Here is a 23,542-nt window from a genome sequence, read left to right as displayed (position 1 = left end):
CCCGTAGCCTCGAGGCTAGGGGTTCCATCACCAGGGCAAAGATAAGGGCCGAAAGTGGGCAACCCTGTCTCGTTCCGCGTTCTAGTGTGATCCCCAATGATTTAGTGTTCCCTAGTGTGATGTACGAGCGTGGTTTGTTATAGAGCAGAGCTACCAGTTTCAGGAAGAAGTTACCCAGACCCATCTGCCTCAGTGTCGCGAACATGAAGGGCCACTCCACTGAGTCAAACGCCTTCTCGGCGTCTAGCAGTACTGCTATTGCCTGTTGTGTCGGGTCTAGGGCTTCGATGACACCAAACAGCCTCCTTATGCCGAACGTCGTGCTGCGCCCCGGGATGAACCCGGCTTGGTCACCCAGCACCAGTGCTGGCATCAGAGGGAGCAGTCTGGCCGCTAGAATTTTAGCCAGGATTTTGTTGTCCAGGTTGATCAGTGAGATCGGCCTGTACGAGGCGCAGTTCCCTGTAGGTTTTCCGGGCTTATGCAGCATCATCACGTTGGCCTCGCGCATCGTGGGGGGAAGTGCTCCTCGACCCACCGCCTCTTCGTAGACCTGCAAGAGGAGGGGGGCCACTATGTCCATGTGTGCCTTGTAGAACTCGCCATTGAGCCCATCGGGACCGGGTGCTTTGGTGTTAGGTAGAGATTTGATTGCTGTCTGGATTTCTTCAAGTGAGATGGGCGCGTTCAGGGGTTCGCGCAAGTCTTGGCTTACCCAGTACAGTTCTGTGTCATTGAGGTATTCTCGTATCGCTTCGGGATCTGATGCTCCTTTTGAGCTGTACAGGTCTTGATAGAATTCCCGGAAGGCGTTGGAGATCTCCTCCTCCGTGTAGGCCTTCTGTCCTTGCGCGTCTGTGATACATTCAATATGGGGTGGGACTTTGTCTATCGCTAATAGTCGGGCCAGCAGTGCACCTGGTTTTTGCCCCTCTCCGTACTGCCTGATCTGCTGTCTACGACCCAGGAACTTCAGTTCACGGTCTGCTGTCTCCTTAAATTTCAAGAGTTCTTTTTTAAGCTCGGCTTGGGTGCATGGATCTGGGGTATTGAGGAGATTCTGTTCCAATTCCCTCAAACGGTCCTCAATGTTGGACAGTTCCCTTCGGATCAGTTTTAGTGTCCCATTTTCTTTAGTCAGGCAGATTCCTCTTACAAAGCACTTGAATGTTTCCCAAATGGTGCATGCGGAGTCGACCGAGTTTTGGTTGGTATCTATGAAGGAGATTATTTCTTGTCGCAGTTCTGCTGCAAACACGGCATCTGTGAGTGAACCGGGTTTAAACCTCCAGTTGAGGCCTGGCACTGCTGCGCCCGCTAGAGTGGCCTCCAACACCACCATCGAATGGTCGGAGTAGGACCTTGGTAGGATCTGGCACGCGTCCCACCTAAAAGGGCTATGGGAAGATGCCAGGATATAATCGATTCTAGAACTGGTGTTGTGTACCGCTGATCGGAAGGTGTAGTCTCTGCTGTCCCGGTTGTGTCTTCTCCACATGTCGGAAAGGTTGAAGGCCCGACAAATCTCCCGAACCTGTGTACTGGCTTTAGACGGTTTTCCTGAGGTGTTGTGGGATCTGTCGAGCCTGGGGTCCAGTGTGGTATTGAGGTCGGCACCCCACACCACCGTCGACGCGTCGGTTGTGGCTAGGTGGGACATTATCCAGTTAAAGTTATCATGTCCATCTGTGTTTGGCGCATAAGAGTTGACCACCACCACTTCCTTTCCTGCGATTATTCCTTTCACCATTAGGGCCCTCCCCTCAATGTCTTTCTTTGACTCAATGAAGCTAAAATTGGACCTCTTATCGATCAGGATCGCCACACCTCTGGCGAACGATGAGTAAGACGAGAAGTACCGATGGCATCCCCATGATCTGGCCCAATGTTGTTCCGACGAGGGCAGCAGGTGAGTCTCCTGGAGTATCGCAATGTTAATTTTGTGTCTCCGCAGATATTGAAGGATTTTCCTCATTTTCGTGGGCTGGTTGCCACCACGTATATTCCAGGTGGCGATTTTCAACTTCGTCGCTGCCATCTGTACGTGTCGATGTGATCCTGTCGGGCCGGGGCCCGCGGAATTGGCTGGGGTCGCTTTCGGGGAAGGAGCCAGGAAGACTTGGCGATTGTTAGGTATATAGTTCCTCGCATGGCTGTCGTGGATTGGGGGTATGTGGGCCGAGGCGGCGTTGCTGAATTAACTTCCCTCCCCTGCACGGGCAACCCCCAACTGGCCCGTGGTAAACAGTCCCATAGTAACAAAACAACTTGCATTGCTGTGCTCGGGGCGCAAGTGGCCCTCCAAGAGGAGGTTAGCTCCCTTCCCCGGATTCGATAGTGAGCTGCGGTGGTCTTTCCTTGTCAGCCATGCAGTCACGAGCTGTCCCCTTGGGTGCCCTGTGGGCGAATTTTACGGTGGATTTCTTCTCGGTCTCTCCCCCCTTTGTGGCCTTCCGTTGGCGGAGGCTGGCCTGCAGCCCGAGCGGTCCAGATAGTCGCTTGTCTCTTCTGGAGAGTTGAAAAACTGGGTCTTACCCTCGTGTTGGATTCGGAGTTTGGCCGGGTAGAGCATGGCGTATTGTATCTGGTTCTCTTGAAGCCTGCGCTTTACCGCCGTGAACGATCTTCTTTGCACTTGGACCGCCTGGGAGAAATCCGGGAAAAACTGAATCTTATCGCCGTCGTACTGAAGATCTCCTTTCTCCCTGGCCGCCCGTAGGATGGCGTCCCGGTCTTTGTAGTTGAGCACTCTCGCTATGATTGGGCGAGGATTCGCCCCCGGGATCGGTCTGGTGTTGGGAATTCGATGGGCTCTCTCCACGACGAACAATTTAGACAGGATGTCCGTGCCGAAGAGGTCCACGCATAGTTTCTCAATGTAGTCCTCCATTTTTATGGTAAGTTGTTGTTCCCTAGCTCCAACGATCCTGATGTTGTTGCGTCGGGAGCGGCCCTCCAAGTCTTCGTTCTTGGCGTTTACCGCTTTCATTTGCACTTCTAGGGAGGCCACTCTGGATGTTAGGGCCACTGCCCCGTCGTCGAGGTCCGACACCCTCTGCTCGACTGTGTCTAGTCTATCAGCGTGTTTGTCTAACCGATGCTGGAGCAGGTCGACCTTGGAGGAGAGTGTGTCGAGTTTGCTTCCAAGACCGCCTATCCCGGCTTTTAGTTCTAGGAGGATTTCCCTGATGTCGAACCCGTGGGCCTCCTCCTCGTCCTGGGCCGCGGCCTGGATGGGAGACAGCGCTCTACCATTTGAGGTGGTTGGTTTGGTCGTGGAGCTGCCCTCAAAGTTTAGCTTCTTTTGAGCTCTGTCCATTTTCTTTGAAGTCGCCATTGATGCTCGCGTTGCGGGAGCCCTAATGGTAGCGGGAAGTAGGCCCGGTTGATCCGTGCTTTGTTGCGCCACCACCGGTGGGGATTCTCCCCAATGTTCCCCTTTTGGATAGGAGTTTGTGGAGGCGGGGGTGACGCTGGATCTAGGCGTTGTCTACAGCTGGTTATCGGTTCGGCTCGTGTGGACCCAGGCTTGCGGTCACCCGCGCCTCGCGCCTTCTCACAGGCTGGACATCACCCCGGGGTGTATGGACGGGGGTGCACGGGGCGCGCGTACCTGGCCTTCGGCGTTTGTTCGGGACGGCTCCTCCGAGACTCTGCAGGATGTTCCTCCGCCTTCGGCAGCTCGGGCCGTCCCCCTCTGAGCCCCAGGCTCGCCCCGCCTCCAACCGCCTCGCGTCCGGCCCGTGCCTATGCTCCACTCGGACAGGGGTGGGGGGTGGTTTCTCGTCGTCGAGGAATCGGGACCCAGCGTCCGAGGTTCGATGAAAGAGGTACTTCGTTCCGTTCAGAATCGCCTTGGCTACAAACTGGAGGTGGCAGCATACACATTGCCCATCGCAGATGCCTCGATTAGTCAGGATTTTAGGGGAGCTCCGCGGAGCTCACAGGGAGGCCGCCATCTTGGACGGCTCTCTAGCGCCCTCTCCCCTCCTTAAGTAGGGAAAAGAGCGGCAAGCAGGAAGGCACCAGGTGGACGGGGCTTGCTAAGTGGTGAAAAAGAGCGGCAACCAGGAAGGCACCAGGTAGGCGAGGCTTAGGCCAGGTGACCTAGATCCACTTGCACCTGTTCCCCAGCTGCTTATGGGTTTCTGTGGGGTAGGGATTATACTCACAGTCCACTTTTAGTTTTGGGATTTTTAGACCGTCAACTAGCTCTGGTCACCACACTTTTGTGTTCCTGGAAAAGGAAAAACGGCTTGGCTGTTCTGGTCATCAGATAGCAAGTACAGCGGAATTGCAATTCTGGTCACTGGATACTAAATGTCAGCTGGATGGCAGGACTGCAGCGGGCATGCAGTTAGTGGGCAGCAAGCCAGTCTGCTGCAGGATGCTTCCTAAAAGAATACCACAGCTTTCCCCTTTTGTTATTTGGGATTTTAGTAGGATTTCAGAATTGAGGCCTTGCTGGTAATAGGATTAGCAATGCTTGAGTTTTGCAGTGGGCCCCGGAGTAGGGTCAGCAATGCTTTGGCCTTGTATTTGGGATCTGGACTCAGCAGGATTAATGGAACAGGAACGCTGATGCCGGAAAATCAGGAAGAGTGTGTGTCTAGAGTCTTGTCAGGGACTTTTATTTGTAAGGCATAGTGACATCATGAAAGTATATGGCTGGGCAGGTTTAGCTAAGCACGCGTCTATACTACTGGATTGGTCAGGGGTGCTAATCCCTGCCTTGCTCTAAGCTGGTTGGATTTCAAGGGACTGATGTCAGATTTATGATGAAGGTTTTATAATGTCCAAAACCTCCCACAGTTATTTCAGCCAAAATCCGATTTTGCCACAAATAGTGCATTTATACAATAGAAATCTCTTCGCAAATTATATACAAAGGTTACATATTTTATGTAGAGCATAGCACTCCAACTCTACAATCCGTGAGGCATTGTTTCGCCCTTGTAAGTATATAAATGTGCATTGGCATCATGCATACTTTCCTTGTAATCCCTGATTCTTTGCCATTTTTATTCCCAAGGGGTCAGTGTATTCTACCATGTCTTCAATGAAAGCCCGTAAAATCACTTTTAAACAGCGACATTTTTACATTTTTACAAAATCTTGCTGCAGAGATAAAAGTCTTTACATTTTTATTCATAAATTGTCTTTGGAAGCAAATGGCAGTCCTTTGTCTGTCACTGGAACATTTTTTTCTTTCTTCAGCTGCCACCAACTGTCATTTACTCCAGAGCGAGGTGGGGGTTACAGCTTGATTGAAGGTTTATTTCCCCTTCCCCTCTTCACACTTCCTTGTCCTGGGAGTTTCATTGTCAGTTGGTTCAGCCTAGACTAGATACTATCCAACCTAATGATTTTGGTATTACCCGAATTGTTCGTTTACAATTGTTCGAATGACACAATTGTTCGAATAATAGGGGTCCTAATTGACCTTCTGCACAATTTACTCTATGGTCATTTTAATATATATTATGGGTTGGGTTGGTGTAATAATAATATAAGAGGATTGGGAGGGGGGTTGGGGTGGAGGTTGGATTGGGTGGGGGGCTGTGGGGGGTTTCCCCCCGCATATATATCCTAATTGACCATTTAAAGTCGGTCAATTGTGCAGAAGGTCAATTGTTATTCGAACAATTGACATTCGACCAATTCGTATACAACCATGATTATCACTGGGGCATTAGTATCTGCTGAGCGAAGCCCTCCTGCTGGTAGCATCCCCCCCCAAGCAGAAACCTATTTTTCATTTGGAACTTGCAAAATCCAGCCAATATGGTTTAACAGTTTTACTTTCTTACATTCGGTCCTGAATTAAACAAGCCAGTTTAATAAAATAACCCATGTGTGTATTTTCCGCAGCAACACACCCCTCCACATTGCTAGATAATGGCAGGCTTTCATTCAACAGTTTACTTTTAAAACAGGCCTTTTTGCCTTGAGTTTGCAAAGCCCATTATACATGTGTGGTTAAAAGCTGGCATTTCTTTTTTTAAATTCGGTTTTGCATCTCCCTATGGATTTCCACATTGTCTTGCAACTGTAGTTATTTCTTGTATGCAGGAGTTTTGTTTGAAGCACAGATGCCTTGAAATTGGCATGGCTCAGATAACTGGAGTTTCTTCGAACTGCTGAGCTTTCCCATGCACAGCAGTAAGTGAAGTTTCTTGGGCCTTTTTTTCAGATTTGGCTTAACAAAGCATGTCATTCAGGGGCATGCTTGGTTTTGCTGAAGCACAATGGGGATATGAATGGGCATGGCAGGGCCTTATTAATCATGGTGGTTTAAGGAAGAACAAATGGAAATAGCATCAGAACAGCATTTTGTGAAGGTGAAAAAGTTTTCTTTTCCATGGGGACTTTGGTCTGGCAGCAAAACAGCACTGCTTTTTCACTCCGTTTCTTATGTGTATGTAAGAACACACTGGCAAGCTTCCTTGGTGTGTCCCCTTGTTCCATCCTGCCCACTATGTGTTTGGCAAGATGGTGCAGGCATCTTTTTGTTGCTGCAAAACAGAGTTTTGAGGCCACGTTGCTCACTGGACCAGCGCAACTATTTTGCTGTTTCTGTTGAAGCACAGCTTGGTTTAGGAGAAATTTCCTTCAGTGGGTCAATGTAGCCCACATCTCCTCTGTTGCTATCCCAGTCTATCTGGGCCTCAATATGTGCTGGCTGTCTCTAGGTTGAGTAACAAATGGGTGCAGGGTATCACCATATGTTATATGCCCACTGTTAGTTCTCAGGTGTCGCTGCAGTTACACCCTCCAGGTGCCTCAATGTCGTTCATTGGAGCTTTGTCGTCCAGGTGGCTCTCACTCGAGCTACTCCTCCTCATATGGGTATTGAATCCCAACCATTTGTTTTTGCAATTATAACTGAGGGAAGATGGCTTCTTTTTGTTTGGTCACAACCTGGCAATGTTCTTTCTCCGCCTGTGCATGCATACAATTTGCTCCTTTTTGAACCTGCTCCATGAGTTCCTCCTATTCTTTGGGAGTATTGGTCTCTGTCACTGTACCAGTCAATACCTTGGATTACTGACAAGGTCCATACCCGTAGTAGAGTGCAGCATTAAGATGCTGGCGTCTTCTGCGGAGACTCTTCTTATATCTAAGTGTTTTTATTGGGACAGATTCAGGCGGGGGAGCAAGCTGTTCTCTGAACCTGTCTTTTATTTCTACATTGCATATGCTAGGTCTTTCAGCACACTCTGGCCTCCTGCACCTTAGCAGACCACCTTGGGAGCTGAATGCTGGTTATGTGTTGGGACAGCTGCCTTTTACATCCTGCAGCTATATTCCCTTTGCCTGAAAGAAATAAGGGGTGGACCCCCAAGGGAATCATCTTCCACACTAACCTATCTTGCAGACAAGGGGCTCTCTATGCTGTTTCAGGTTCCTTTATATAACATAGACTTGTCCCGAGCAGTCTGCATGGTGACCAGGCAGTCCTTTTCCCATACAATTTTCACTACTCTGCTTGTGTTCCAGGCCTGGTCCAGACCTCTGTGTGAGTTGAGCCCACACTGACTGGATGTTCCCAAGGGGGGTCGGTTCCCCGCTGAGTCAGCCCTCAGCTGACCGCGTCCTGACTTCCGTTGCAGTAGTGTATTAGTTTGTGATCTTTGCTTCCTGTGCAGAGCTTCGTCTTCATGAAGAGGCTCCTTGTTGCTGTGCGGTACTGAGCTGCCCACTCCTACACGCAGCTTCTATCTTCCTAGTCAGTACACTTAGACCATTTTAGCCACTACTTACAGTTGTGGTGTGATGTTCCCCATTTGCTCTAGCGTTTCGCACAGCTGTTTTACGTAGGGCAGACCCTAGAGGGAACCGGCATCTCAGCAGCTTTTGTCAACGCGGGTCGGATGCTTGCAGCATTATAGCCGGATAACTGGATCAGAATTGTGGGGCGGACTGCACTGGAAAGCAAATTGCAGCCTGTGCGTACACAGCTATATAGGCTGCTTCTTTTGTTTGTGTCTTCTTATTTGATATTTTGTTGAGGGTGGGCTCTGGAGGGAACCCCCCTCTGCACTGATTCAGTTTATTTAATGTAGGTTCAGTGCCTGCAGTGCTGCGGTGACCATCCTTGTTGCCAGAGTCCCTCGTTGATGGGCTGACCCAGTGTGGTCCCGCGCGGTTCCTTTGTGTCATGGCACTTCCCTAGCTCCACGCTTGCAATGCGGTCATGTTCCGATGCCTCACGCCTTTCCTGCCCGGGCCGGGTCTCTCGCAGGGTTAAGCTTTGTGCGCTCTGCAATCAACCGTAAGGTAACTGTTTGTTCTCCCCCGGCTCTTCAAATATGTTTGTTGTTCTTTGCGGTCTGACCGTCTGTTGCGGTCATCCTTTTGATTTCTCTTCAGCAGCGGGGTCCTGAAATTACACTGTCCCCCTTCCATCCGATACTCTCAACTTACAATATATTTACACACGCTTGTGCCGGTTCACCTTAGACGACCAATTCTTTGTCTTTCATGGACCCATGTTAGCTGGGTCCATGCTTTTCAGCCCAGGATAGTGTAGGGTCCTTGGGAGCTCTACATGAAGATCTCCTCACAGCATGGCTACCAGCGCTACTTAAGGGGACATTTTACAAATGGGCTATGGGGACAAAACTGGATATCTGCTATTCTGGCTGACTGTCAGAAAATTATCTGGTGTTTAAATCAGACTATGCAGTGCAGTCACATCTTTATTACCCAGTGATAATGAAGAAGAAATGTCTGTATACCAAATTTCACCAGGGTATTCTTCCACTTGGAAAATTTAAAAGACACTGGAGTAAGGGATCGACTGCTTACTGTCCAGTATGCACCACCCTGGTGGAAGACGAACTGCACTTTATGCTGTCTTGCCCATTGTATAAAACCGTGAGATGTAAATGGCTGAACCCATTGCTAAATTTATGTGTGACCAATACTAGGCAAGAAGCTCTCATAGTTATGAAAACATGTTCAACACCTTGTTCTTTTAATGCTGTTTCTAAGTTTTTATCCGCTGCCCTCAAAGAAAGGGAGAGTGTCTAGAAAATCTGTAGGTAACCAGGCCCTCACACGGTGGGGGCCTTCCTGTGCTTCTTCAAAGGGTGACTTGCCTTGCCTTTAAAAGTTTGATGAAATATGATGCCGGTAACCTAGCTTTTAAAATGTTGTGTATCAATCAATACTTAGCTTGCGCAATACAATACCTATACTCTCCCCTGCACTTGTGCATTCTCAATGCCACTGGCCCTAGTAAGATTATTGTTTTGTCCCCCTTGTACGCCTCCCTTGCCTCGTCGCGCCTTGAAACACGTTTGTATGGATGCGATATGAATAAAATATCATTACATAGCTTAACTGGATGAAATTGTGTAAATAACATGTTGTGTGATTTTATCTATTTTATTGTATAATTCTTTTCCTGCTTTTATAGTGTACAGTTGAAATAAAGCTGATTTGATTGATTGAGAAACCAGAGATGATGAATTTTGGAATATAAATGCATTGTTGGGAAAACATGGAACCCAGATATAAGAAATAATTTTAAAATGGCAGAACTTGCAGGAAGCGCTCACTTGATTATACCTTTTCTGTTACATAAAACATACGATTGCTTATGCGGAATTACATTTCATCTCATCCTAAGTGAGAACATGACCCTGGATGAATTGCATACATCTACAGGGGTGTAAAGTATATCCTAGACTTCGCGCCAGCTTGGGCTGACCGGTGAGTGCATGGATTGGAAAGAAGCAATTGATAATACATATTCAGAAATTACTTCAAACTATGCCTAATCTGTGAGTCTACAAATACGCAATACATGGGAATGCAGTTAAAAACAACAAGCTGATTTTCCTAGCTGGTTCTTTGATTTGGGCGTGCTGGCTCATCTTTCTGGCCAGGATATTGATGAGTATTGGAGTGTGATTTTCTTCATAGTCCTATATGCAATGAAAACTTAAAAGACAACCGTGGTATTTTTTTCTCTGGAGTTTTCAACTAAGGGAATGGTTTTATATTTCAAGTTATGTAAATGGAATATTGGGTGACTATTCATTGAAATGAACATTAAAAAAAGTTGTCAGTGAGGATAATGTGTATTCTTTTTTTTACAGTAAAATTAAAAAAATAGACAACACCAAAGTTCGACAATTAAAATCAGAGCAACTGCTAAGCATAGAAGACCATGACTTTGCAATGAGACCAGGATTTGGAGGTAAGCCGCGTCTAAGGTAGAACAGATTTAGCTTGTCTTCTACATATCTGTAGCCTTTGTTCTTTATGAAAACAACATCGTTGATATGTTTGTCCTCTTATCTGTGCTTAACATAATTATTCATTGGCAGCTAGCTCGCACCCAGAGATTGCTTTGTCATCTCTTACCTGCACACCGATTAATTACATTGAATTTTCATAAATAATCAAGTAGCTTCTATGTTGCTAATGTCAAACACAGTTAAGAATATAGACTGATATGTGCAACAGGAATAACTTGTTACTGTTCTACAAATATGTGTTATTAGGATTCTTTTTTTTTCTTTGATAGGAAACATTATCTAGGTGTCCAGGTCTCTTCCTTGGTAAGAAGCTGTGATAGATTACGATCGGCAAAGGTGTGAAATCACTAGCTGTTTTATTTTTATTAATATAACATTATGAATGTAATTCTGTTTCTGAAAGGGAGGTCTGCTAATGAGACCCGCCTCTCAAAATGCTCCACAACAAAATCATGCCATGCTGTAACCAGTCAGCTGACATGACAGCACCAGCTGTGCATTGGCACAGAGCAGCTTCAAACCTCACCTGTGAGTTGCTGGCAGCTGCTGGGACAGGAAAGTCCCCGTAGGCAGAGGTAGCAACTTCACACATGCACCACTGATCTACATTATAATAGTTATTTGCCTTAATGAGACTGGTTGCAGGTAAATCTCTAAATTCATGCCTAGTTGTGGCATTGTGACTGATAGAGATCACACAATTATGAAGCCACATCAATTTGATATCACTTCAGTGCCAATTCTGTTTGTGGGCTTAACCATAACAGGACTGTTTATTGGTGCTAGGCTAAATGTCTCCAGAGCTGCATTGTGGAAAAATAGCAAGAATGCTGCCTCCTTTGATTCTCCACATGGGAGGGACACACCTTCCCCCAGGCCATAGAAATGCCCTCTATGTGGTCTTCTGGAACAGTGCTTCAGAGGCAGCACTGACATGACAATGCCTTCCACACACCAGGATATTGAGCACTAAATGCCTTTGAAGACAGTAGATATGGGAAGTGGGTGGGGTTAGAGTAGGCAGAGAGGGAACATAGGTCTACTGAAGGGTCCCACCATCTTGCTTTCTCTTAGGATTCTCTTCCCTTTCCTGTCCCATCAATTATCTTCAAGCATGACACTTTGGTTATGAAGACATAAGGTAAAGGCCACTTGTTACAACAATGGGGATTGGACCTCTTACACAAGGATTGCTTTGGGCCATTAAACTGTGGCATTTTGCCTATAAAAACAGAGAGGCACCCCTCATTCTTTGATTCATCTTTTGACTTCTATAAGGACAAAAAGGGTTCACTGGACTTCTGTTAGTAGTACTGGCTACTTCAGAGTTCCCTAGCTATCACCTGGAAATAGTGAGGGTGTCTGTTGCTGGACCAAGGCTTCACTGCAGCTGCACTAGAGCCAGTATCCGGTCACTGGATATGAAGGAACACCTGTTAGTGTCAGCTGCACCTCCTGGAAGGGGATTGCAACAGAAGGATTCAACTTGTCCTGGAGATTATATATTGAGACTTCTCAGCAACCACCAAGTACCAAGGAAATGACTACTGGTGCGCTCTGCATCTTCAAACTGCCGCAATTACAGTGTGGGCTCCTCCAACACCATCAAATTTGCTCTACAGAAACCACCACAGTCCTCTCTGACCTCAACACTGAACCGCTTCCGCATCTTTGAGCTTTGCCCGGGGCTGATCTCAAAGCTCTGCAGTCTCTGCATTGAGGACCAGCAAAGTCTTCTATTCCCCAACTCATCACCACCGCCTGGTCACCTACTTCTTTGAGCCCCACTCAGACGCCACTGCAATGCCCTGATGCCATGTTGAGCCACCCAAGCATGCTTGCTGTCAAATACAAGTCTCTGCTTATCCGCACCCGAGGCAGTGAGTCTTCCACCATCGCCAACATGACATCACCTGCCATTGCCAGCATCATGGATTTGTGTGAGCTGATGCCACTGCCAAACAGCACATCACTGTGGCATGCTGCCACTGATCCACATCTCGACACATCACTGAAAGATCCCAGACTCCTGGTCGACAGGGAAATGCATGGGTCAATGCAATTGACCCCCAAAGACAAGAATACCGTACTGTGAACAGGCCCTGTACACCTGGTCCACTTTTGAGACCATTATGACTTTTAGCCCCCTTTCCTTCCTTTTTCCTAAAGACATCTTCTTGAAAACTGGCATTGTGCCAACTGAGTACTTGAAAACACCTGTTCATCTTACACTACATGCTATTCTATAACAGCTTGCATTGTCTGTGCTTCTTTACAGATGTGGGGTTTTGTTTGTGTTTTTGATTAGTTGTTTGTTTTCATATTGAACACAGAAGCCATGAAAGTGGGACAAATGCCAATTCTAGGTATTCCCACTGCAGTTTATGCCAAACCCTATCTTTCATTTGTTTGAGTTCTGAGACTGGATGGTGTTTCCCGATTGTGCTGTTCCTCTGTGCTTGAAGACATGAAAATGTGGTGATCATTCCAGAAAGACTTATTTGGTTGTCACTTGTTGAATCATGCTTGTCTGATGTTCAGAGTCTTCGGTGATTGTATTGCTTACCAACAAAACACATAACACATGATATAATATATATTTCAAAGTCTTCATTCGTCTCAGGATGATTAATGAGATAAACACCTATAAATCTCCAGGGTGTCTCTACAAATGTAAAGAGGGTTCCTCTCTCTGAATAATTTAATACATGAAAAGTGGATATATTATACGAATGCAGGATTTCTCTTTCTATCAGGATCCCGGTCTTCCTCTAAAATCCATGCCCATTTCCCTTTCATTCTTCCAAGGTTATAATGCCCTGCTTGCTTTTTGACACCCCACAAAATACAGTCTCAGCGATGTAGCACTTAGCATGCTCCATGATGCCCCACAACACACAGTCAAACAAATACAATGTCCGGCACACTTCCAGACACTTCGCAAAAACAGACAACTGAGCATTGGTCTTGCTGCTTCACAAAGCATAGTCTCTGGGATATAATACCCCGTTAACTGTTTGTAATCTCTCTGGGCTATAGTCCCAACCTCACTTCCAGGAATGTAAACCGCACCTCACCTTGTACTTTGGGATGCAGCCCCCCTGCTCGCACTGCCCCAGGCCCCTGACATTTCTACCACCTAGGCACATACACTGCTTACCATATCACTGTTCAGCAACTGCTCGCTGGATACCAGATCTGATCGTATGGTGGTATGTCTATTCTCATGGTCCAACAAAACCCCTGTGCCTTGGCAATAGATGAGTACTGTTTTCTTGTAAGAAAATCCACAGAGCCCTTCAGTGTATATCTCCAGCATTGGTGGTTCCCAGCTTTTACTTCTGTGATATATCTCCTACTGGATCTTCCAAGTATAGCAGGGTAGTTCTGTACAGGAGGTGCATGTTTCAGAGCTTCATGGGTTCTGCCTTTTTTGCTTCAGGGCAGAATCTAGCAATATGTCAAATTTTCCAGCAGGAAAAGCATCCTGAAAATGAATTTTCTGATGCCTTGATAGACTTAGGGGCTGGATATATAGGTCTTACAACCATGGAGACATAATGCTTGCAGCCTTTTCTAGTTCACTGGTAGTGTTATTTCAAGATCTGCATGCAAGACTGTATTCTCCTTTTCCTAATGCTACTGCTGTCTTCGGGGTCAGTTGACTGGAGCCACAACTTAGGTTTTGGGGAGACAACACTCAATGATAGCCACTTGCATTTTGATGGTGTCCTCCGGGGATGTATTGTAAGCTATCCTCCTGGGAGGCAACATGCTCGTCTTGGAAACAAGACGACATGAAGCAACACAGGTTCGATCCCTGGGTCCGTGCTTAAAAACCTCTGGCTATTAAGCATGCTATAAATACGCAATGAAGAAACATATTCCTGTAACAGCGCCTCGATGCCCACGGGCTGTGTGAACGCTTTAAAAATGCAAATATAAATAAATAAATAAATAAATAAATATTGTACATGTAGGAAGGACATGCACAAACTGTTCCAGGGCAAGGACATGCTTCACTACATCCAGGGAGTAATTAGTCAGCCATGTATCAATTAGAACCTTGCACCATATACCTTCTGGCAACGTGTCTCACCTGGACTTTTTGCACATGGTACTCATATTTGTGTACCATCGCCTCCAAAATTCGAGTTTGATGTTTTTTAAGCAGGGATTCCAACTGGATTGAGCAGTTAGTATGCATGTTGCTATTCCCTCATCAGCAAAGTGGCCCTGCACTTACACCACCCAAGCTCAGGTCACTTAGTTGTTGTGGCAACTCCCTCAGAGGTAATAAAGAATGTGCAGAGATCTTTTTCGATGGCACATTTTTGAAGAACTGAGTAGGGGACTTGGTGTAAAACCAGTTGAGTGGAAAGGGCCTTTTTAAAATTCTTGTTTGATCCTCCGGTGCCTAGCCATAGCATGTAGTATCCATCAACCAGGGTTTCTAACAGATTTGCCAATGCCATTCCTTGAGCAGGTTATTAAAGCCTTCAAAAGGGTCAAACTTATCAAGGTATATAATTATTGGCTTTGGATTCCTCTTGAATGCAATTCTAAAGGGAATAGATGTTTGAAAGCTAGATATGTTATGTAAGTAGTTAGATTTAGGGATTGCTGACAAAAGGGCAGGTGCCTTGTACCCTCCACAGAGACTTATCCTTGGCCTCAAGCCAATGAACAGCATCACTCCAGCCCCCAAATCTCTTCACTGGCTACTGGTGGCTGCAAGGATCAAATTCAAGACCCTATGCATCATCCACAAGGCTTTCTGGGGCCTGTGACCATGCTACCTCCACCTTTCTCTCCCTAAATACCTCCCTGCTAGAGTGCTTCATTCCTCTAGCTGTAACTCTCTTCAGGTCAGATGTTTCTCCAAACAGAGAGTGGGAGTAGATCTCTTTCTTCGGCAGGTGCTTCCCTCTAGAATGGCCTCCCTGCCACTCTCAGACTTGAGTCGGATATTCTTAAGTTCCGGAAGCTTTTCAAGACTTTCCTTTTCCCCTCTTACCACCACTACCCCCTTCCTTTCACCCTGACCTGCACCTCACCCCCTTGCACTTCTTGTTTACTGCACTTGCATGATCCGAATGTCACTGTCACAGGTTTCCTTTTTTCTCACCTGTTTTTGCTGCCTCGCGGGATCCTTTGCCGTGGTTTTCTTCTGGGCTGTTCGGGTCTTGTATAAGCCCGCTAGGCCATCGTCGGATTCCAGGATTCGTTCAGCTTCTACGTCCGGGACCATGGAACTCCGGGAAGACCAGGAAGGAAGGCCGCACACGAGAGCGGTCTGCGCGGAACGCGGATGGAATACAGGTACAAGGTGGAGGAAGGAGAAGGAGAAGGAATGGGTCCGGGAATTCGAGTAGCAACTCAGTTCCAGGAGCACGAACTGCAACGCACGTTTAACCTCAGCTAACGATAACGTTGAGACGCGCGGAGCCGCAGCGGTGTGGTTCCTTTATGGAACGTGCTGCATGGACGTAAAGCTCGATAGACCGCGTTCTGTGGATTCGGCCATGTTGGGTGTACTACAGCGAGTAACCCCCAACGTGCCAGGGATCAGGAGGACCAAAAGGGGTGTGATCGATGGATCATGACAGCATGCCCCCTTCTAAAACTCGTTCCACCGGGTTTGCCTGGATGTATTAGATGGAAACTTCTGAGTAATCTGGGGGAGTTCAGGTTTGAGACGGGTTCCCAGGTACGTTCACTGGGTGGATAGCCCTTCCATTCCACCAGGTATTGAAGTTGTCCTCGCCTATATCTGGAGTCACATATTCGAGAAACTTCATATTCTGACTGGTCATTGACAATCACAGGACTGGGTCTAAGGTTAGTCCGGATGGTTTGGATGTAAGGCTACAATAGAGATTTGTGAAAAACTGGATGGATTTTCTTCCAGGAGCATGGTAGTTTAAGTCGAAAGGCCACAGGGTTAATGACTTCTTTTATAGGAAAAGGGCCATAATATCGAGGAGCCAACTTATTCGGTCTGAGATGTCGGGGCAGTAGCTTCGAGGATAACCATACTTTATCTCCAATGGAGTAAGAAGGCCCTGGTCTTCTCCTCGAATCTGCATAGTGCTTAGTTTGGATCTGTGCCCTTTCTAGATGTTCCTTGGCTTCTCTCTGTATATTGATGAGTGTTTCAATCCAGGAGTCGACTGTTGGAACTGGAGTAGATGCGAAAGGACTGGAGGTAATACTGCAGGGTGGAATCCATGGCTGCAAAAAAAAGTGCTGGTTTTAACAGCCGAATGGTCCGAATTGTTGTAGGCGAATTCTGCCACTGGTATTATAAGCGACCAATCCTCCTGGACCTTAGTAGAGAAACAACAAAGGTATTGTTCAAGGGTTTGATTTACTCATTCTGTGACTCCATTGGTTTGGGGATGATATCCTGAGGAGAGGGCTCGTTGGATTCCTAGTATCCTGCAGAGTTGCTTCCAAAATTGAGAGATATACTGTGGTCCTCTGTCCGATATGATCTTGGAAGGAAGTCCATGCAGTCGGAAGATGTGTTCCAGGAAGATTCCAGCAAGTTCTGACGAGGATGGTAACTTATACAGAGGTGTAAAATGAGCCATATGAGTGAACAAGTCAATAGTGACCATGATAGTGGTGTACCCTCTAGATGGCGGTAATTCTACAATAAAGTCTGTAGCGATGACTTCCCAAGGTCTCGTTGGTGGAGTAGGCTGTAATAAGAGTCCTGCTGGTTTCTGGTTGTCATGTTTGTTTTGATTACAGACGGAACAAGATTGAACGTACAGTTGAACGTCAGCCTTCATTCTGGGCCACCAGAATTGTCTTTGTATTAGACGGAGGGTGTTGGAAATGCCACGATGACCGGAGTGAAGGGTATCATGGCAGAGGTTTATAATATTTTGTTGTAGTTTCTGTGTGGGAATGACCAGGTTGTTATTCTTAAACAAGTATCCGTCCTTGGTTCTCAGATCCCATTGATTCCTTTTTGAAAGACCCTTCCAGAGTTCCAAGGTCTGCAGTACTTGTACGTTTCGATGGTCCGTGCGGACCTGGACAGGCTGTTTTGCCCGAGGAGTAGATGACGCCACTCGGTGAAGGCTTGACGGATGGCTAGCAGTTCCTTTTCCAAGACTGAGCAATGGGTTTCACTGGGAGTTAATGTCCGTGAAAGGTAAGCGATGGGGTGCTCCATCCTGTCCCTGAATAGCTGTTTGAGAACGGCTCCAATAGCGTAGCTGGAGGCATCTGTCTCCACTATGAATGGTTGGTTGACATCAGGTTGAGACAGGATGGGGGCTTGTGTAAACTCAGTCTTCAACCATTGGAAGGCTTCCTCTTGAGCTGTGGTCCAAAGGAAGGGAATGTCTTTCTTTAACAGGGCAATGATTGGTTGGACTATCTCGGAAAAGGAAGGTATGAATTTCCTGTAGAAATTAGCCAAGCCCAGGAAAGACTGGATTTGTTTCACAGAGGTGGGGGTTGGCCAGGATAATATAGCCTTAACCTTGGATTGATCCATACCGATGCCTTCTGGACTAAGGACAAATCCTAGGTAGTGTATAGTAGAAGCATGGAAGATGCATTTCTCGGGCTTTGCCAGGAGTTTGTTTTCACATAGTCGTTGTAACACTGCCTTTACATGTTCTTCGTGCTTGGAAATGTCCTTTGAAAATATTAGGCTATCGTCCAAATAGGCAATCACAAAAAGAAACATCATGTCTGAGAACACCCTATCCATGAAGCGTTGGAATACCACACTGTATGCTTGGCATCCGTCAAGGAGCCAGATGAAAATACTTATAAAGTGACCTACAATGTCTCAAAGAAATAGACCAATGGGAAAGTATTAAGTACTGAAAATACTAGATATTTACGTCCTGAAGACTGCCATTAACACCAACAGAACCAACGGCACCGAGACAGTGCACCGTATGAGTCAGAAAGGCCGAAACATATGTCGACTTGCCAATAGGAACCCTGTACACCTTTGTTTCCTATCTCTTACTGTAACAATTTAATATAGGGTATTTGGTGTGTATAAAGTAACCCCTATTGCCCTACATCGACGTGGCCAAACAAAATAGAGTGGTTACTAAATGAAATATAGGATCACACGAATGATCAACCGCTCCTATTAAACCTATGAGGTACACATTATTGTTGGTAGGATTAAATATGCCTGATCCCTCTGTTTGATTATATATGTCTATATTTACAGTATTACATACTGGTTTTTCCCATTTTTTCCTTTCTCTATGTATTTTGTCATCATGAGAGGTTTGGTGTGAAGACACCAGTTAGAGTGTAAGTGATTAGCACAGTTTTTGGTTTTTACATATATAGGCCCTTGCGAGCCTTTTTTACTCTCGGCATAAAATGCTCCAACAATAAAATGAATTTTTCAATGAATATTGCGTGTGGTATAAGTAATCTTAAAATTGCACGAGATTAGCTTGGATTTAACCCTGTGTTTCTCAGAGACCTAAGGTAGGGGTAGTCGACCTATTATCCTTTGCTTTTGATGCACAATAGACACACAACCCGGTATGGATCCTACGCATTCTTTCTTGGGAGGATATGGGTCCACGAAATGCCCCTAGCTGCCTAGCTGCATAGGTTCAGGCTCGTTACTCAAAGTGGAAATACCTTCAGGGCTCGAGGTTATTCCAATGGGGTTCTTCTGGAGTGGTAGCTTGCTTTTCTTTTTCTCTGCCTTTCTCTCCTGAATGCGAAAGTAAATCTGCAGAGCAAGATCCATCAGGGCCCGATAAGAACTTGGGCGCACCACTCTGGCTAGTTCATCCTTGATGTCTTTGTTTAGCCCCCTTCGAAATAGGGCAAAACAAGCTTCAGAGGACCAATCCGCTTCTTTAGCCAACTGTTTGAAGCGTGTGACATACGTGAGCATATCCTGGGAACCTTGTTGAAAGTCGAGTAGATGTTCCTGGGCACTGTAGACCTGCTCTGGGCGGTCAAACATGGTCTTAAGGGCCTGTATGAAGCCATCGTGATCATCCAGGAGAGAATCCCCAGAGTTAACCAGTGGGGTGGCCCAGGTCAAGGCATTGCCGGAAAGATGCAAAATAATAAATCCCACCTTAGCCCTGGGCGTAGAAAAATAATAAGGCTTGAAGTAAAGTGGACCAAACATGAGTCAAGGAATCCACGAAGGCTCTTTGCGGAACCATCTTATTTATCAACAATGCCACCCAGGATTACACTCTCTTTCGTAGCAGATTCACGGGACAATACCAATTGCTTTAAGGCAGCTTTCTCTGCCTTTAAATTTTGCACTTCAGTCCTCAGCTCTTGCATGTCACGCATAAGGTCCTGGATGGTCGCTTCCATGTCTGTGTCGAATTCAATCAGGTGGCGTCTCAATCTGTCACAGGTTTCCTTTTTTCTCACCTGTTTTTGCTGCCTCGCGGGATCCTTCGCTTGTTTTCTTCCGTGCTGTTCGGGTCTTGTATAAGCCTGCTCGGCCGTCGTCGGATTCCAGGATTCGTTCAGCTTCTTCGTCCGGGACCATGGAACTCCAGGAAGACCAGGAAGGAAGGCCGCACAGGAGAGTGGTCTGCGAGGAACGCAGATGGAATACAGGTACAAGGGGGAGGAAGGAGAACGAGAAGGAATGGGTCCGGGAATTCGAGTAGCAACTCAGTTCCAGGAGCACGAACTGCGACGCACGTCTAACCTCAGCTAACGATAACGTTGAGACACGCAGAGCCGCAGGGGCGTGGTTCCTTTATGGAACGGGCTGCATGGACATAAAGGTCAATAGACCGCGTTCTGTGGATTCGGCCATGTTGGGTGTACTACAGCGAGTAACCCCCGACGTGCCAGGGACCAGGAGGACCAAAAGGGGCATGATCGATGGATCATGACAGTCACAAGGCCTAGAAGGACTGTTTATTGTTTTTATTTTCCTCTGCTGTTCCCCCCTACCCCCTTGCCTTGTGGCACCTGGAAACACTTTCTTCTGTATCGGTGCCATACAAATGCTCGATTAATAAAATAAATAAAATAAAATGTTTCCAGTGCCTATACAAGAAGCTTGCTGGAAGTCCTGCTATGTTCACCCCCTGTTCTGGGTAGGGAAGTGGTGGAATTTCCATTAGAGAGAATTGTATGTATGACATGTATTTTATAGGAGTTAGAAAACTTTCTCAGAACAATATATTGATAAATTCATGGGCTGTTAGAGGGGTTCTGACTTTTAAGCATGGGTTGAGCCTAGTAGTCAGGTTGTGTTGGTCCCATTTCTAACACCACTTGACACTTCCATCTGAGGATAAACCGAACATATGACACGTAATTGCGATTAAATGACTACTGCTCCACAGGAGTACAGTGATGAGTACTCATTTCTAAACACCTACTCAGCCCTGCACTACTACTAAACCAACAGAGATCTCAGTCATAAAAGTACAACAGAAACATCATAAATGTAAAACGTTCTTTGCCTCTTTAAGGTAGCCTGGGCTAAAGGCACGGTTCACTCTTCAAGAGGAGTTTGAGCAACGAAGGAAGCAGTCAAACAACAAAAGTGTGCTACTGAAAAAGAAGACATTTTCAATCATGTTTCTATGGAAAATACACAACGTTAGTAAACTAAAAGGACAGAGAAACGAATACAAACCCTTACAACCCACCCAGGTGCAGACCTTTGCTTGAAAAAGGGCACTCTGGGTATGAAGACATGGGTATGTAGGAAATTATCAATGTTCAATTTTAAGTATTTCTCTTTTAAGGTTAAGAGTGGGGTCTTACATTTCACTGGGAACCCATAGAACAAGGCTAGGGGTACAGAGCCACTATTGATACCTTGATAACTTCCTTCTGGGGCTTGATAGCATTGAGCATGGCTTTTTGGAACTTTGTTGTGCTTTGAATCGAGTTGGAGGTGATTGAGCTGGTAAAACAGGGTTCAGAAACATGCATTTGGTTCGAAGACACGTGATAAAGGCGGAAGAACAGTTCATGTCACCATAGCCCGGAGGCATTTGAAGTATTGCATAATTGCAGAGAGAGACACAGGCAGCTTCCTTTGCTCTTGGGGGGTGTCTGAGACAAGGTAAGTCCTTCTTCTGTCCATCCCAGTCAGGAATTTTGCCAGGGACACTTGCAGGGTTTTCCAGTTCAGCAGCAGGTCCTTGGTGTGGGGGAGGGCCCTTTCCATGGTCCCTGAGAAAAGGTGAATAATTTGTCTGCCCTTTCCTGACAGTAATGTTACCAGGGACAATTGCAGGGGTTAGCACTGCAGCAGTCACAGTAATGAGCACCAGTATCCAAGCAGCATGCATGCCTTCTCAATAGCAGATCACTTCAAATGTTCCTCCAAAGTGATTGAGGGAGGGTCTGACTCCCTAATTAGAAAGCTTTATCTTCTCCCCAATAGCTTTGAGCAGACTGTACCCCAACAATGTTCCAAAAACCCTTCTTCTTGTATCAAAATGTGATTGAACTAAAAGGGTCTCACTTCCTTATTTGGTCATTTTGCCACAGCTGATTGGTCAATGTTGATCCTTCTGCAAAAGATCCACACAGCCCACTTTATCAAGCCATATAACTTTATCATTATATTTAACCAAGCTTCTACCAGGCATTGGAGATGTAAAGTTATACTGAACCATGTTTGTTTTTACCTTCAAATGGACTCCTGTTTTTATTCCAAAAATGCCAATGTGAAATTTGGAATAGGTTTAGTGCTCCACATATCAGCAAGGAATTCCTTTCAGGGCGCCTTTCTGTGCCTTCAGGTGTGGACTGCTAGCCTTTTTGTAGCAGGACTGGTGACCAAAAAGGGGTTTACAGTTTTTAGTGAAAAAACAGCTGAGGCGCATTCTAAAAGTGTAAATCCTTTGCTGCTAACATGCTGCTGCCATGTCAATTACTTATGCCAAGCAGCAAGTATGCATGGGGTGTCTTACATATGGATGTTGTCAAGTTCAGTTGTACACCCAATGGGTGGTATGCCAATCTGGGCATACACCCATCAAAACCAGTATTTAAAACACAGAGCACTGTCTGAAAGTAAGGCTGTTTTAGCAGATGTGGTTTTCATGGCAGAATCCATTTCCTAGAGCTTCTAAAATTTGAAGAGAGTCTGGGAGATTCCCCTTAGAAGATGGAAATCCATCACCGTGATATATATTGCAGAGACTTTAAATTTAAACTTGTGGGGCTGGGTGATAAGATAAATGCATATGGGTTTGTCTATAAACGGTAAGTGTGTTCTAAGCAAAACATGTAGGAAATAGATAAACTATGGTGATTCAGGTTTCCGTTATGTATCAGGGGAGGTGTCCCTTTGAAATTCTGCCACCATACCCGAGCTTCGTAAGGGTTGACAGAATGAGGCTCTTTTACATGGAAATATATGAAAAATGTTTATGATTTGCATTTACCAGGGGCAAAGTAAAAATACAGGGCTTTACAGGAATGGGTGAAGCCCCAGTAGAAAATAGATAGAAATAAAACATATCAATCAATCAGTAATTCACATAATAATGAATTTTGAAAGAATGTCATCTGTTGAGTGCGTGATAGCCTGAACTTAACGTACAATGATGTGGGTAATTGGTTTTCTGAAAGGGAGTTTTGCTCTTGAGAGCCCCTTTCAAAGCAATCCATGCCAAAAACATATCATACCCATGTACATTTGCTGTAACTATCTCCTGACATCATCACCAGCCCTGCAGTGGCAGCAGGGCAGGTTCAAAGTTCACAGCTTTCAACACTGTTGATCACTCTTGTTTATGTATATGTTTATGTTTATGTTTATGTTTATGTTTAGAAATGTGTAAAGCGCACCTGGTACCCAAAGACTTACGGGCGCTGACTCGCATACATTGAACTAAACAACACAGAAACAACTTGGAGAGGCACACGCCCCCAGGGGCAGAAGAAACATCTGGAAAGGTGGACCCTAAGAGAAGAGCAAAGTCTTAAGCTTTTTCTTGAAGACCTTGAAGTGGGCATTAAGGCATTCCAAGCCAAAGGGGCCACTACACCAAAAGCACAGTTCCATGACTTGTTGGTGTTGTACCGAATGGTGTGAGAAGGTTGGTATAGTCTGATCTTAAGGACCTGGTCCTATGTTTTATTACAATGGCTTCCGTGAGATAGGCAGGCATTTGGCCCATCAGGCATTTATGGGTAATAAGTAGTAGCCTAAAGGATACCCTAGCCCCGATAGGGAGCCAGTGAAGGCTTCTTCTTACCTCCGATGCATGATCTCTCCTCTGAAGGCATTTTACAACTCTCACTGCCCC

General features: G+C 46.0%; 1 protein-coding gene across 3 annotated transcripts in view; it reads left to right on the top strand.

Moving 5' to 3' along the window:
- GABRR3 (gamma-aminobutyric acid type A receptor subunit rho3) overlaps nucleotides 1–23,542 on the top strand; it is a 2,040,413-nt gene that overhangs the window by 313,341 nt on the left and 1,703,530 nt on the right. For all 3 annotated transcript variants that reach the window (XM_069639257.1, XM_069639256.1, XM_069639260.1), the window contains exon 2: nucleotides 10,110–10,210. In XM_069639257.1, the coding sequence (XP_069495358.1) occupies nucleotides 10,110–10,210 (101 nt within the window). The remainder of the gene's footprint in view (nucleotides 1–10,109; nucleotides 10,211–23,542) is intronic.

The sequence above is a fragment of the Ambystoma mexicanum genome, chromosome 7q (assembly GCF_040938575.1).
Source record: "Ambystoma mexicanum isolate Mex_15411 chromosome 7q, UKY_AmexF1_1, whole genome shotgun sequence".
Classification (NCBI taxonomy): domain Eukaryota; kingdom Metazoa; phylum Chordata; class Amphibia; order Caudata; family Ambystomatidae; genus Ambystoma; species Ambystoma mexicanum.
Note: the sequence above shows the minus strand (reverse complement) of the source record. Positions and strands in the feature narration are given on the sequence as shown.